Raw genomic sequence first — 15533 nt, forward strand, 5'->3', positions numbered from 1 at the left:
CTATCCCCCACACTCCAATGTCCCTGACCAAGGCACTGGCTCGTTTTCGCTCAATCCAACGAGTCGAAGTGTTCTCAAAATCACTTCTTTGACCTACAACTGTTGCACAGTCTCAGTCAAAGAGGGGCATTATATAAAAACCTTATTTTGTCTTTGCCCCCCCGGAGGTTTCCCGTGATGATGGTGAGTACCCTCCAAGGTGTAGAACCATTGTATCTATGGATGTAGAGTCGATGTTCACTATTCAAATCTGTTTACGGATCGTCGATTCCCCTTGTTGGAGCCCAAAACCAAAACCTCCACGCCCTCTCTTTTGGTTGTCTCCTGACTAAGTAGGTGACATTTTACTCTCAAGTCTTGTACTTACATTGTTTCTATTACTATTTCATTTTACATCTTTGAAGAAGTGTGATCCCATCTCTCTCGATGATGATCACATCCATTTTTTCTTCTCCTTCTTCCCTCTTCCTCTTCACTTATTTTCCTTTTTTTTTTTATGATACGAAACTCATGCATGCATGCATAGATCCATGATCCCCATCCCCATCCCCTGTAGTCTAAGTGTCCTTGTTTTATGGACGCCAAGACAACCATAATTCAAATACAGAGTAGTTTAGTTGTTTCGGGTGCTGTGTATGGGCCTGAATCCATGCGCGTCAGCTTTAGCTGTTTTCGGATGTGTACATGAGTGGTGTTAATGTTCTCTAAATATAAATATATAGTTGTCCTATCGGCTTTTGTGATTCAACTTATTAGTACTTAGTCTTATCTCTCCTTCAACTCCCTCGTGTTTGCATTCACGTTATGTATATTCAATGCCATGAGCATGATCTTTATCCCCTTTTAATCTCATTTTTAATGTTTATTTCCATGCATCATTCGTCTTGCCATATTTGACAAGTGTTGATCATGCTTAGGTTATCTAGGTTTTGACTATTTTACTTTACTTTCCTGTATACTAACTCATCATATAGTTGAATCTCCGTGTATGTATTTTCTCATTTTCTTTTGTATTTTACTTATTCACAATTTTATTATGTTTTAAATTCCCTCTCAAAAGCATGTTAGGACTCAACTTTGCCTAGCAATAGAAAGACCGGTAAGTCTAGGCGGATTGGGGTGCCTAATACTTTCTCCAGACCGTAACTTGACCCGTATTCATACCAACGGATCATTTGTCCCCAAAAGAGCGTCCTTATGAAAGTCATTACATTACAATTTTTAGATCCTAGACCCTCCTCTAGGTGGCAACTCCTTACATTCAATTTTTCTTCTCTTTCTCCAAAAGAAGGACGAGATGGATGACACATGGTGGTCCCACGCCGTGTCATTTGTCCTCACAACATCCAATCGTTGGGCTGTGCTGCACACATCCCGATAGCTGACTAGACATGCATCAAGATGTAAGCGACACAGCCCACCCCTTGGTTGTCTCCTGGGCATTCCCTGGGCGTTGGGCTCACTGGAGTGGTATGAGGAGCCGGATCCGCATGCATCCCTGCATGCTGTCCAGCCGTCAGATGCAGGCGGGTGGGCAGGAGATGATGTGGTTCCTACACTATCCCCTATTTTCTTCCGCTTCCTCGAAGGCCCTAAAACCAAAAAGGGATATACATCTGGCGTAAGCGTTCAATCCGCTCCGTATTTATACCCATTTACCTTCTCTCGTAACCGCCATCCGCCCCTACCTTCTTCTTCTTCCTCACCTCTTCTTTCGCCTTCCCCTCCCTCCTCCTCTCTCTCTCTCTCCCCTCCTGTATCGAAACCGTCTCCCACAATTTGGGTTTCTTGGGTTATTATCTCTTGTTTATACTCTCTCTTTCTCCAAGAGAAGTTCTATTCATCTCAGAAATGGCAGGAAGCGGTGTGGTTACATTGTACGGCAACGGAGCCATCACAGAGGCCAAAAAATCCCCCTTCTCCGTCAAGGTGGGCCTTGCCCAGATGCTCCGTGGCGGTGTAATCATGGACGTTGTTAACGCCGAACAAGCCCGCATCGCCGAAGAGGCTGGTGCCTGCGCAGTCATGGCCCTGGAGCGCGTTCCGGCAGATATCCGCGCACAGGGCGGCGTCGCTCGGATGAGCGACCCAGGCCTCATTAAGGAGATAAAGCAAGCTGTCACAATACCCGTTATGGCCAAGGCTCGTATCGGCCATTTCGTTGAAGCCCAGATCCTCGAAGCCATCGGCATCGATTACGTCGACGAGAGCGAGGTGCTCACTGTCGCAGACGAAGATAATCACATCAACAAGCATAACTTCAGGGTCCCTTTTGTCTGCGGTTGCCGCAACCTCGGCGAAGCCCTGCGTAGGATTCGCGAAGGGGCAGCCATGATTCGCACCAAAGGAGAGGCTGGGACTGGTAACATTGTCGAGGCCGTGAGGCATGTAAGGTCGGTGATGGGCGATATTAGGATCCTGCGTAACATGGATGACGACGAGGTCTTCTCCTTCGCCAAGAAGATTTCTGCTCCGTATGATCTCGTGATGCAGACTAAACAGCTGGGTAGGCTCCCTGTGGTTCAGTTCGCTGCAGGGGGGGTTGCTACGCCAGCCGACGCGGCTCTGATGATGCAAATGGGTTGCGATGGTGTATTTGTTGGGTCTGGTGTGTTCAAGAGTGGTGACCCTGCTCGCCGTGCTCGGGCAATTGTTCAGGCTGTGACCCATTACAGTGACCCTGATATTCTTTCTGAGGTGAGCTGCGGATTGGGTGAGGCCATGGTAGGATTGAATCTCAAGGATGAGAAGGTGGAGAGGTACGCGGCACGGTCGGAGTAGGCGTTGGAGTGATATTGTGCTTGGGGTTGAGCAATGGACGTGGTGTTCGTCGATTAATCTCTCTTTTCCTTTATCTCTTGTCCTGGAAGCTTTGGGAATTCTTGGTTTGAATTTGAATATACTTTGTTCTTCCCTATTTAGATATATTAGTGAAGTTACAAGATTCATTTCTTCTCTGTTACTGAAGAATCTCTATCGATAAGAAGTTAATTTCATATCTAGTGAAATTTACTCTATATACACTAGTACCAATAAGAAGTTAATTTCATGTCCTGATTAGATTATATACCATAATGATGATTCAGTTGTAGAGAGAAATTTTTTTTCTTCTTTTAAATTATCTGGGTTTGGAGAAAGGTAAAAAAGATGGACGACCTCAATAAAGAAATTTTTTTTTGTCTTTGAGTTTTTTTAACTATTTAGGACATTCAGTTTCTGAGAAAATTATTTCTGTATTCGTTTATTGACATTTAAGCAGATTTATTTGGTCTTATTTTCTGGTTCCATGCTTTAATCCTATTCATTCACTTGAAGAGAGTTTCATATGTGCTGTAGCATTATTTTTATTTTAAATGTTTTCTTTCTTGATTCCCCGGTTCTTCTTTTGTGAACTTAATTTCTTTTAATTTGTGAGTTACCTTGATGCTAGCCAACAGAGTATAAATTTGGAATGGCAGTATGTATAGGAAAGAGGTGAGCATCCAAGTTATGTTAATTAGCTTCTTGCTCAAGAAGAAATGTGAGTGGCATGAATCACATTACCTTCTCTTCATTTCCTTTGTACCAGAAACCATAGTTCCATTGTAAGATGAAACAGTATTTGTTAGCTATTGGACTCCTTGATCTCATGGAGAGGCTTGTAGCAGAGACTAATAAAAAGCAATCTAGAATGTTGATTGTGAGTGAATTGGTTAATGTGTTGTTTCAAAAAGCCCTTTCTATTGAGCTTACTAGGGGATGATTGCTAATACAATTGCTATTTTATTGCCAAGAGATTCCTTGGTTATGGAAACAATATGGGTTGAATGACAACAATCCACCATCATTTAAATTTTTATTTATTTTTTTTTTTTAAATCTGATTGCTTATAGGGGTTATGACTTTGAAATCTTTTTTCATTTTGATTTGATGACATTGAACCCTTCACTATATTATCTGTTTCTCTGTCCTTATCCATTCTAAGTCTCTCCAAAACGCAGAGCATGAATGATATGAGACTCTCCAAGATGACAAAAATTGGAAGTATCAAGTTCTTGTTAATTGGTTCTCTAGATTAGATTCTTTACATCTGTGCTTTCTGCTCATTTTGTTTATTAGCTTTTTCCTATCATACTTCAATATGCTTCAGCATTTCCTCTTCTGAACTTTTTTGCCTTGATATTCTGAAGGGCCTTTCGTGGTTGCTTGTTAGTAGCTGAAGATGGGTTTTGATGTCTCGTCTCATACTTACTACTAGAAAAACAGAAATCTTCACCCAAAAACCAAAAGAATGGGATGCTTGACAGTCGATTTTCCATTCTCAACTCAGTTCCCCCCTCCCCTGTTTTTATACTGCCTTTTTTCTGCTTTTCTTTATAAGCCGACATGTCTCTTTCATAACCAGTCTTGATTCCCATAAGTAGTAGGTCAAAGCTTTAAGAGTCAAAATCTCAACCTTCCGAAGCATGTTGGCGTCTTACTGGGATGAATATTTGCTCCCGCAGATCCATTTTCCATAAACAAACTTGACAATGGGAACTTGGGGAAGTTTTTCCTGTATCCAGTGCCACACATTATTTCAGTTCTACATTTGGTTCAAGATTATATTGTTGATGTGCTCATAGGTAGCTAGTGACCAATCCTTCTACTTTGGTGTCTTAGTTCCTCTCATTTTCTTGAATGTAATACTCCTGATTGTGAGAGTGCTTACAATCATCAAACTCAGGTGCCTTGGAATTTTGTTGCAAAATCAAATTTAAGGGCTGAAGGTATGCTCTGATAATTTGATTTAATTGGACCATCTTTAAGCTTGTTAGAAAATGATTTTCAGAATCAAAAATTTCTTGCACAGGTTAGTGTCATTGTTTTAATCAAGCCCAGGTGTTGCAGCTGTGCTCTGCATTTTAATGTTTATAAAAAGACCAAGTACTTCTGTATCTGATCTTTTCTGTGGTGTGTGCTCTCTCTCTCTTTTGGGGAAGTAATTTTAGGGTTTGATACAGAGTCTACTGATCTTTTAATGTGGTGGGCAAAACTCAACTTACCCAAACCTCTAATTTATTTGTGGTTTTGGTTGAGATAAAGTCCCTTCTTAGGTTTAGATTCTGTCAATGGGCTGCCAGTTGTGGTTTGGTTTTTCTCAGTGGGCCAAACAGGTTTACTGTGTAATAGTTTCCATTATCATCAAGATTTCAAAAATCGGTGAATCGGATCAGGAACTGGGATATTCACACCCAGATTCCCCTGATTTCTGTCATTTCAGCCGATTCTAAGATTATTTGGACCGATTCCTGGTTTTAAAACCCTGATCTTCACCTTCTCCATTTCAAAGGACCAGAAGGTGGTCTGTCAAAGAAGACTCTGTTGCCTTGAATTAGTTTTTTTCATATCGAAACTGTCTTTATCTGTTTCAACTTTCAAATGCTTAAAAGAGAAAAGAGGAAAATCTGTTTAAAATAATAATGAGAAAAGAAAAAACAGGACGAAGGAGACGTCAAGAACATTGTAGAGGAAATTAACAACTAGGGAGACTACCCATTTGGTTCTGGACTATTAAGGAAGAACTTGATTCTCTTGTTACAGTAACCATGTGTTATAGTCCCAGAGAGACTAACAAATGTGCTCATAAGCTAGCTAAGTTTGGACAATTGTACTGATGTGCCATACTCTATAGACCACAAGTGGGTTGTGGGTTGTGGGTTGTGGGTTGTCAAAACGTTTTATTTAACTAATGTATTTTTTTTTTGGTTTCATAAAAAAATCTTTTTAGTAATGTATTTATCTGAATGGTTAAAAAAATAAAAAAACTATAATGTTATTATTCCAAAGAACTAAGTTTTTCTCCAATGGATTCTCACCATCTTAGGGATGGCAAATTTTTCTTAAGTTTTAATATTTTCCCAAAATAACCCTCCAATATCCCTTACGTGCATTTGAACCCGCATCAATGAATGGATTCTCATGGGGAACGGAAACTTGATCCTATTTCATAACTCTATAATTTTCATCTAAAAGTGTTTCTTTTTTTTTTTTCTCACTCTCCCTCCATATCTCCCTCCCCCTCGATTTTCCTTCTGCCTTTCCCCTCTCCCTCACTGACTCTGACTAGCTTCTCTTCTCACTCTTTATCTTGGGATCCTCTTTTCCACCTAGTACTGCTGCACTGTCACACTTTAAGGAATTAAAGAGTGTTGCGTCAAGAAATCGTCGAGCGGTCCTGCGAGTGCCGTCACCTGCAAGTGGACCAAAGGGGTCGATCAGAGAGAACCGGTGTGGTCCCGGCCTAGGGCTCTCCGATGCCAAAGTTAGATCTCCTGGCGCAAAAATGATGAATAGTGATTATTCGGAAGAGTTTTTTCCTCCTTTGATGGGTTGCGACCTTGTCTTTTATAGTAGCATATGGCGGTGTATGGCGAGTGGAGAGTCCCGGTTTGATGGCGAGTGTGCCGTTGAGTGGATAGAGGCCCCGGGTAACGGGGTTTCTATCTCGATTGGCCATCTCCCGCGGGAGGGAGTGTCCTGGTGGCATCAGGATCCTTGGTGGATAGATATCCGCGTGTGGTGATAACGTCCTTGGTGCTTGAATGCCTCGGATGACGTGACCTCTAAGGTCCGAGTCTTGGTAGTGACATGAGTCTTAGTGATACGATCGGTCGTAGATGGGTGGCCCCCACAGTGCCCACGATCTGCGGCTAGGTGAGGCCGCGTGGGTTAGGCCGTGAGGAGGCCGCGCCCGAGGCCGCACCGAGGCCACGCCTGGTGAGGCAGCCTGAGCGCGCGCTGGTGAGGCGGCTGGTGAGGCCGCGCCGAGGCCGCGCTCGAGGCCGCGCCTGGTGAGGCCGCGCCGAGGCCGCGCCGGTGAGGCCGCGCTGATGAGGCCGCGCCGAGGCGCGCTGGTGAGGCCGCGCTGATGAGGCCGCGCCGTGAGGGAGGCGCGCCGAGGCCGCGCCCGGTGAGAGGCCGCGCTGGTGAGGCCGCGCCCGACCGCGCTGGGTGGTCCTTGGACCCGGTTCGTTCCCCTTGGCTATGAGGCGGGTCGTGCCGTGACACGTGGCGATCGTTGATTGACCAGGTGAATATTGGATGTATCATTTGCCCCCACTCTCTTGGGATAGGATGTCCCAGAGTAGGTGTCTTTGCATAGTGAGGGGTCCGCCGCGAATAAACTTTCCGTGGGGTTTGCCCGTAAATCCACTAATGAGGTAGGAGAGGTTAGGGGTTCAAACCTTACCTCCTACACTTTTTCTTTTTGTTTTTGTGGGTATATGTTCCTTCCTCTCCCTTCTTCTTTCACTTCTCATTTCTCTTTCTTACTTTTTGTCTCCCCTTCTCCTTTAATTCCCCCTTTTTGCCTTTTGTCCTCTCTTTGGTGCCCACCATGTGTTTGTTTTTGGGTCACCTCCACTAGTATACACTTTGTTGCTTTTGGGCCCTTGTGTTTGGGTTGTGCTCTCTTGGTGCCCTTGGTGCCTTGGCTTGCTTGGGAAGCTTGAGTGGTGCTTGGCTTGAGTGTCTTGGCTCTTGTGACCTCTATCCCTTGATTGTGCCTCTTGGTGTGGCTGCCGTCATCGCCGTGTGCTTGTCCTTCGCGCGGTCACCTTTTTTCTCAAGTAAATCGATCCCCACCCTCTTTTTTTTTTTTTTTTTTTTTTTTTTTTTGTAGGGTGTCTCCTCGAGGCGCGCTTGGGTGTGGCGCGGTGAGGCGCGCTTTGGCGTGGCCGCGGTGAGCCCGCGCCGGCGGGTGTGGCCGCGTGAGGCCGCGCCCCTGCAGGCGTGGCCGCGGTGGCGGCTGCGGCGGGCGTGGCGGTGAGGCGCGCTGGGCGTGGCGCGGTGAGGCCGCGCTGGGCGTGGCTGCGGTGAAGCACGCACTGGGCGTGGCCGCGGTGAGGCTGCGCCTGCTTGGCCGCCTGGCCGCGCCCGTGTCCCGCGCCTTGCCCGGTGATGCGCGCCTATGGTGGCGCGGTGTGGGTGTGATGGACCTTCGCTCTTCTTCCTGTTCTTCTTCTTGTATGTGATGGATCTGCATTGCTTATATCTTGCGGTGACATTCCTTTCCTTTTTCTTGCCGAGTTTGGGAGATCGCTTTCTTGAGTAAGTAGTTCGTTCCCCTCTTGTCCTTCATGTCGTTCCCGGGTGACCTTGGCCTGCTTGACGGGGTTGGATCTTCAGAGGAGTGTTCCCGGATCGCTTCTTCGTGGGTACTCCCTCCTCTATACCCTCCCCTAGTGATACGATGGACGAGTGGGACCCTCTAGTGTCTCCGGTCCCCGTAGGGATCGTCGACCCCTGGGGCGCCATCCCACTGCCGGTCGTGCTGATAGGTTAGGCCCTGTTGCTAGCATCTTGTCATCCCTCGACTTGGTTTCCCTCCGTGAGGAGTTTCATATTCTCGCCGAGGTCATGTTGCGTGCTCCTGGGCCTAGCGAGTATGCTTTCTCTCATCGCGCGGGGAGATCCGCCTCTACCGTTCATTTTTCCTCCAGGGCCTTCGCCTTCCTATCCTCGCTTTGTCGAGAGTTGGTGTTAGAGCATTGGCACCTCACCCCTGGGCAAGTGTTGCCCAACTCTTGGAGGGTGATCTTGGGTTTTTATGTCTTCTTCGCCACTGGCGGAGCCGCCACGGTTCCCCTGTTCTCCCACTTTTATCCGTGAAGAAGAAGGGAACCATGAATGTTATCACTTTGCCCGCCGCGTGCTCAAGGGGCCCTATGCCTCTGTGGAGCTTCTTACGGGGATCACTAGCAACGTGAAGTATTGGAGGGATCGCTTCTTTTTGCCACGGTCCCCCGATGCTCACTACGGATGTTAGGGGAAGTTATTGACCTCAAGAGGGTCAATCGGGGCTTGAGTGAGTGATTTTGAGGGTGACTCCTGCCGTGCCTGGGTCGCGATCCGTTCCACGTCCGGAGTTGGACTCGGAGGCCTTCTGTCTCTCGAAGCTGAGTCCTGGTAAGAGCATTGTCTTTTGTACTTGATTGGCATGTTGGTATTTGAATGTATGTGTCATCTCGATTGGTTGGTCGATCTATGCGGTGGATACGCGTCCGGATTTTGTTTGCTCCGTGGCAATCTGCGGAGGAAGGCGCTTCCCAGGGTGGTCCATCTGCTGGAGTGACCGATGTTAGTGGTGCTTCGCGCTGTGGTTGTTGGAGCGAGCGGAAGGGTGGACAGGACATGCCCGCGTGACGAGCTCCGGCGTGCGGGTCCTCCTTCCCGTACTTCTCCTGGTGACGATGGCGTCCCCGGCTCGTGCCTCTGTCCCCCTCTGCTGTTCCTTCTGGATCTTCTGTATTGCCCCTTTCCAAGGGGAAAGGTGTGGGTTCCTCTGGCGGTACTGCCACTGATCTTCCCACGCTGGGTGAGTCCCTGGTGATCACCTTGGGCGTGCCGGAGGGCTCGACCTTGGCCGAGGCCGGCGTGTCGCGGGAGTGGGTGGACGGGGCGAGGCTCCCTACCGCGAGGATGGCCTTGCAGAGGCTTAGTGATGCTTGTTCTGCTCTGACCCTCTACCATGACATGGCTTCGGTGAGTTATTCCTTTACTGTCTCCTCATGTCCATTGCTCCATTTATTTTTACCTCATTTTATCGCTTGCCATGTTGATTGTAGGTCCATCACCGTGCCGAGGCGGTGTAGCGATCGAGGGTCACGCTTCTCGTGACGCGCGATGCAGCGCACCTTGCGTGACATGGAGAGGGAGCTCCAGGGTCAGGTCGATGCCCGTGAGAGGGCCGAGGCTGACGCGCAGAGGGTGTCGGGGAACTTCTTGTGGCGTCGGGAAGCTCCTAGAGGTGTCTCGAGGAGCTGCGTGTGACTTCTGGCCGGTGCGGCGAGAGCTCGGCTAGGGTTCGGCTTTGGAGGAGGAGCTTCATTCATTGAGGGGAAGGCATGAGGTGGAGCGGGCGCCTCGCAGGTGAGCGAGCCGTGGCTGAGTTCCAGGCATCCTCTGCGTTCTCGACGCCAGTATGATCGCAGCCTTCAGCCCGCCTATGAGGGAGGGGTCCGGGACTTAGCCGCTTGTGTCTCGGAGGTGACCCCGACTATGACTTCTCTGTCTTGGGGTTCTCGAGTTCTTCGCGGCGCTTCGGGTGTAGCTGTGGTGGAGAGCGCTCCGGTGTCGAGGTGGAGGCTGCCCTGCCGAGGGGGTGCTGCGTGCGTCCTCCGAGGCGGACATGATGTCTCCAAACTCGGGCCGGAGGTGACCCATCACTCTGTGATCCCTTGACCTTACGGTCGTCCCGATCCTGTAGACGTCTCAACCTTTTTCCTTTTTTGAACTTGAGTTGTAACTACTATGACTTTTCTATGTGATCGCTTTTGCTTTTCTTTGATTGCCTTGTCTCTTGGTGATTATTTGCACGTTGATGCTCTTTGACCCTTGATAGTTAGCGGCTTAGGCGTAGAGCCTCAATGGTGGCATGGCGCCTTAGGCTTGGAGCCTCGGTGTTGGCATGTCGCCTTAGGCATGAAGCCTCGGTGTTGGCATGTTGCCTTAGGCTTGGAGCCTCGGCGTTGGCATGTTGCCTTAGGCACGAAGCCTCGATGTTGGCATACCGCCTTAGGCACGAAGCCTCGATGTTGGCATACCGCCTTAGGCACGAAGCCTCGATGTTGGCATACCGCCTTAGGCACGAAGCCTCGGTGTTGGCATACCGCCTTAGGCACGAAGCCTCGATGTTGGCATACCGCCTTAGGCACGAAGCCTCGATGTTGGCATACCGCCTTAGGCACGAAGCCTCGGTGTTGGCATACCGCCTTAGGCACGAAGCCTCGTGTTGGCATACCGCCTTAGGCACGAAGCCTCGGTGTTGGCATACCGCCTTAGGCACGAAGCCTCGGTGTTGGCATACCGCCTTAGGTACGAAGCCTCGATGTTGGCATACCGCCTTAGGCACGAAGCCTCAGTGTTGGCATACCGCCTTAGGCACGAAGCCTCGATGTTGGCATACCGCCTTAGGCACGAAGCCTCAGTGTTGGCATACCGCCTTAGGCACGAAGCCTCAGTGTTGGCATACCGCCTTAGGCACGAAGCCTCGATGTTGGCATACCGCCTTAGGCACGAAGCCTCAGTGTTGGCATACCGCCTTAGGCACGAAGCCTCAGTGTTGGCATACCGCCTTAGTGTAGTGGCCGTGATTCGATTGAGTGGTAGGAGAAGACAAGTATTCTTGCAACATTTCTTTATTTTGACTGAAATTCACATTGCCCTTGATGTCGTCTACTGCTACTCCTACTGCTATCGATTCTGTTATCACTACCCCTCTGCTATGCCTCTACTGGTAGTACTTCTTCAGATGTTCGAGTTCCAGTACGGTCTACCTTCTTGCCCCTGGAGTCTTCAAGCGGTAAGTCCTCGGGCGTATCGCTTGGAGACTATGTAGGGTCCTTCCGATTGGGTGACATGACTTCCCCCTATCGTGCTGGCTGCGATGCACTTGCCCTCCGTAGTACTAAATCGCCTGGTGGAATAGCCTTTCCTTGACCCTGGCGTTATAGTACCTGGCGATTCGTTGCTGGTAGGCGACGTTCCTTAGTAGTGCTCTCTCTCGGACCTCATCTATAAAGTCCAGTTCGCGCGCAGTGTCGACATAGGTGCGTTCATTGAAGTGCGAACCCTATGGGACATGGCGCCGACCTCTACCGGTGCCAATGCTTCAGTGCCATATGCTAGGCGGAATGGGCTTTCTCCTGTGGGCGTCCGTATCGTAGTTCGGTATGCCCACAGACGCTTGGTAGCTCTTCTACCCATTTGCCTTTGGCTCCTTCTAGCCTTTTCTTGACTCCTTCCAATAGCGTTCACGTTGGTGACCTCCACGACCATTGGCTGTGGGTATGCTACCGACACAGCCGATAGTCGATGTTGTAGCGGTGATGAATGCTTGGAATTTGGGGTTGTTGAATTGTTTTCCATTGTCCGAGACGAGGATCCGTGGTACCTCGAACTCAGATGACGCCGCCGCGGACGAACTTCTCCATCTCTGCCTCTCGTTATCTTGGCCAAGGGTTTAGCTTCAACCCACTTGGTGAAGTAGTCGATCGCGACGACCAGGTACTTTCTGCTTTCTGTGCTGCGGTGAAGTTGCCTAAGATGTCTAGTCCCCACATGGCAAAAGGTATGGGGTTGAGGATTGATGTCGGCTTGGTGGCGGGTAGATGGGGTGGGCGAACAACCGACATTGCTCGCACTTCTTGGCATATTGGATGGTCTCCTCTTGCATTCGAGGCCGTATAGTCCCGGCGGAGGATTTTGTAGGCTAGGGCTCGTCCCCCATGTGGCTTCCACATATCCCCTCATGGACTTCGGCTAGGGCGTACTCGCCCCCTTGGGTCCTAGGCACCGGAGTAGTGGTGCTGTTGCCCCGCTTGTATAGTACCCCGTCTAGGACGGTGTACTTTGCAGCTCTCATCCCGATCTTCCTTGCTTCGGCCTTGTCTTACGGTAAGACATCGCTCGGAGGTAGTTGAGTAGAGGGTCCATCCGCTAGGTCCCTCCGTGATCTCATTAACTCGCTTTTCCTTATGCGTTGGCTCATGCGGGATCTCAACATAGGATCGCGCTAGCCAAATTTCGGAGTTCCTCATTGGCTAGCCTGGATAGGGCGTCGGCGGCGGCGTTCTCCCCCGGGAACTCGAACCATCTCAAACTTCTCGAAACCCTCGATCAACGCTTGAGCGCGTGCTAGGTATGATGCCATCCTCTCATCTTTTGCCTCATACTCTCCATTCACCGATTCACCACGAGGAGTCGCTCCGGGTGGATAGGTGTGTGACTTGGATGGCTTTGGCCACCCGGAGTCCACTAGTAATGCCTCGTACTCGCTTCATTATTGGATGCTTGGAAGGTGAACTCGAGAGCATATTGGATACGAAATCCCTGGGGCTGGTTAATATGAGCCCAGCGCCGCTTCTCCGCTGCATTGCTCGACCCGTCCACGAACATGTCCCACGATCCGTGATCTTTCTCTTCGGGCTCCCCTGTTTGTGACTCGATCTCGATTGGGTACACTCGCAATGAAATCGCAAGAGTCCGGCCTTTGATGGCTGTTCTTGGTTGGAACCTCGATGTCATGCTCACTTAACTCCACCGCCCATGCTATCAATCGTCCGGAGACGTCCGCTTGTGCAATATCTTCTTCAAGGGTAGGTCTGTGAGGATCTGTGATGGTATGGGCTTGGAAGTATGGTCGTAGCTTCCTAGCCGCCATTACCAATGCATAGGCTACCTTCTCGATCCTAGTGTACCTGGTCTCGCATCGATCGGACATGGCCGACGTAGTAGATCGGCCTCGGACTTTGTCTTCTTCCTTCAAGAAGATCGGCACGACCGCGACAGGTGGCGGCCGTAGAGCTGCAACTCCTCGTTAGGTTCCGGCCGCCAAGCAAGGGTGGGCTCTCTAGGTACTCCTTCAATTCTCCGAACGCCTTTTTGGCACTCTTCCGTCCATGTGAAGTCCTTAGGGCTTGGAGGTTCTTCAATGTTTTGAAGAATGGTAAGCACTTATCACCCGATCGTGACACGAACCTGGAAAGGGCGGCGACCCTTCCATTCAACCTCTCGCACCTCTCGACTGTTCGAGGAGGTGCCATCTCTTGGATGGCCTTGATCTTGGATGGGTTGGCTTCTATTCCACGGACCGAGACCATGAACCCCTGGAATTTTCCGACGTTACGCCCGAAGGCGCACTTTGCAGGGTTTAGCTTCATCTGGTTCCTCCTCGCATCTGTGAATGCTTCCTCTAGGTCGGGCCAGGTGTTGGCGGCGTGGACGCTTTTCACGAGCATGTCATCCACATATACCTCCATGTTGCGCCCGATCCGCTCCTCGAACATCTTGTTGACCATCCTCTCGATAGGTGGCCCCGCATTCTTTAACCCGAACGGCATGACGTGGTAATGTAGTTCTCTTTGTCATCCGGAATGCGGTGTAAGACTCATCATCCTCACACATGAGGATCTGGTTGTATCCGGAGTAGGCGTCCATGAAACTCAAGATCTCATGGCCGGCGGTGGCGCGATCGGAGGGTCGATCTCGGGGCGTGGGTATTCATCTTTTGGGCATGCCTTGTTCAGTCGGTGTAGTCGACACACATCCTCCACTTCCCATTTGGCTTTGGTACCATGACCACGTTGGCGAGCCAGGTTGGGAACTTCTCCTTTCTGATGAACCCCGATCGCTTAACTTCTCGACCTCCTCCTTGATTGCGCTTGTCGGTCGAGGGCGAAGTTACGCCGCTCGTTGAACGGGCTTCCTGGTTGGGTCGACGGTAGTCGGTGTTCCGCTATGGAACGTGGGTATTCCTGGCATGTCGGAGGTTGACCATGCGAAGACATCTATGTTTGCTTGGAGGAGGTGTCCAAGTTCTTCTTTCTGTTCCTTGCTTAGCAAGGAGCCGACCTGAACGACCTTGGAGGGGTCATCCCGGGCCGAGTGGCCATGGGATGAGGTCTTCCACTCGGCCTTCCCCTTCTCTCTCGTCGCTCATCTCCTGGTCACCGATCATGCTCTCTAGGCAGAGTGCCACTCCACGGTGTTGCCATTATTCTTTTTCATGAAGGTGGCGTAGCACTCCCTTGCCTCTTCTCGATCTCCTCGGACTTCGCCTACCCCGTTCTCGGTGGGGAACTTCATCTTCAGTGAAGTGGTGATATGACTCCTCTAAGGGTCAGTGATGGTCGCCCTAAGAGGCCGTTGAAGGACACCACGGACTTGACTACCATAAAATTTACCATGATGGTTACTTGTCGAGGGTGTACCCCGAAGGTGACGGTAGCTCTATGGTACCTCGATGGAGGCGGTGGCACCGAGAATCCATGGAGATAAGTGGGCTCGGTTTGAGCTGGTCGCCCCGAACCCGAACGCCGATAGGCGCCCAAGGAGAGTACGTCACCGACGCCCCGTGTCTATCAGCACTGGTGCAGTCGATTGGCTACCTCCACTGTACTACCAGGGCATCTTCATGCGGGAAGTTTAGTCCTTCCGGTCTTCATCCGAGAAGGAGATCACCGCCTCGGTCCTGGCTATCTTCTGGGCTTCTCCGCCACTCCCACGAACCTGGCATGAGCTTTAGCTTTTCTGGTGGACTCTTGCCCTGGTCCTCCAAATATGGTGAGGATAGAGGTCCCTTGGTGCCACTAGGTTCGGTGGCATCTCTCCGCCCTTCTCGGGTGGTCTCTCTCTCGATCTGTTCTTCTTTCTTCTCGTCTCGGTTCCACTCGTCTCCGTCGCGACCTCTATCTCCTTGGCTCGAGCGGTTGTCACGTCTCCCTTCACATACTTGTTCAAGCTTCCGCTTTTACCAGCTTGTTCTATCTCTCTCTTCAATTGATAGCACTCCTCCGTGTCGTGCCCATTCTCTTTGTGGAAGAGACAATATTTGTTAGGGTTTCGCTTCCGCGCTGCTAGCATGGGTCGTGGCCACCGGAGTAGGTCACGGTCTTGGATCGCATGAGTATCTCGGGACCCGGTGGTGTTGATGGTGTGAACTCAGGGGTGCTTGCCCTCTCACTCTCTCTCGGGCGGCGGTCTGTCCTCCTAGATGGGCGGTCGCTCTTCTC

At 50.1% G+C, this 15533-nt stretch overlaps 1 protein-coding gene across 1 annotated transcript; it reads left to right on the forward strand.

Annotated features, from left to right (window-relative positions):
* The first annotated feature begins 1715 nt into the window (after window positions 1–1715).
* On the forward strand, window positions 1716–2996 carry LOC122671441 (probable pyridoxal 5'-phosphate synthase subunit PDX1). Its single transcript, XM_043868645.1, has one exon. It carries the CDS (start codon window positions 1852–1854, stop codon window positions 2779–2781), a length of 930 nt encoding a protein of 309 aa, XP_043724580.1. The 5' UTR covers window positions 1716–1851; the 3' UTR covers window positions 2782–2996.
* The last annotated feature ends 12537 nt before the right edge of the window (window positions 2997–15533 follow it).

Source organism: Telopea speciosissima, chromosome 8, assembly GCF_018873765.1.
Source record: "Telopea speciosissima isolate NSW1024214 ecotype Mountain lineage chromosome 8, Tspe_v1, whole genome shotgun sequence".
Lineage (NCBI taxonomy): Eukaryota > Viridiplantae > Streptophyta > Magnoliopsida > Proteales > Proteaceae > Telopea > Telopea speciosissima.

Bases quoted from the DNA above. Each gene is read 5' to 3' on its own strand.
- LOC122671441 (XM_043868645.1), top strand. From the start codon at position 1,852: ATGGCAGGAAGCGGTGTGGTTACATTGTACGGCAACGGAGCCATCACA.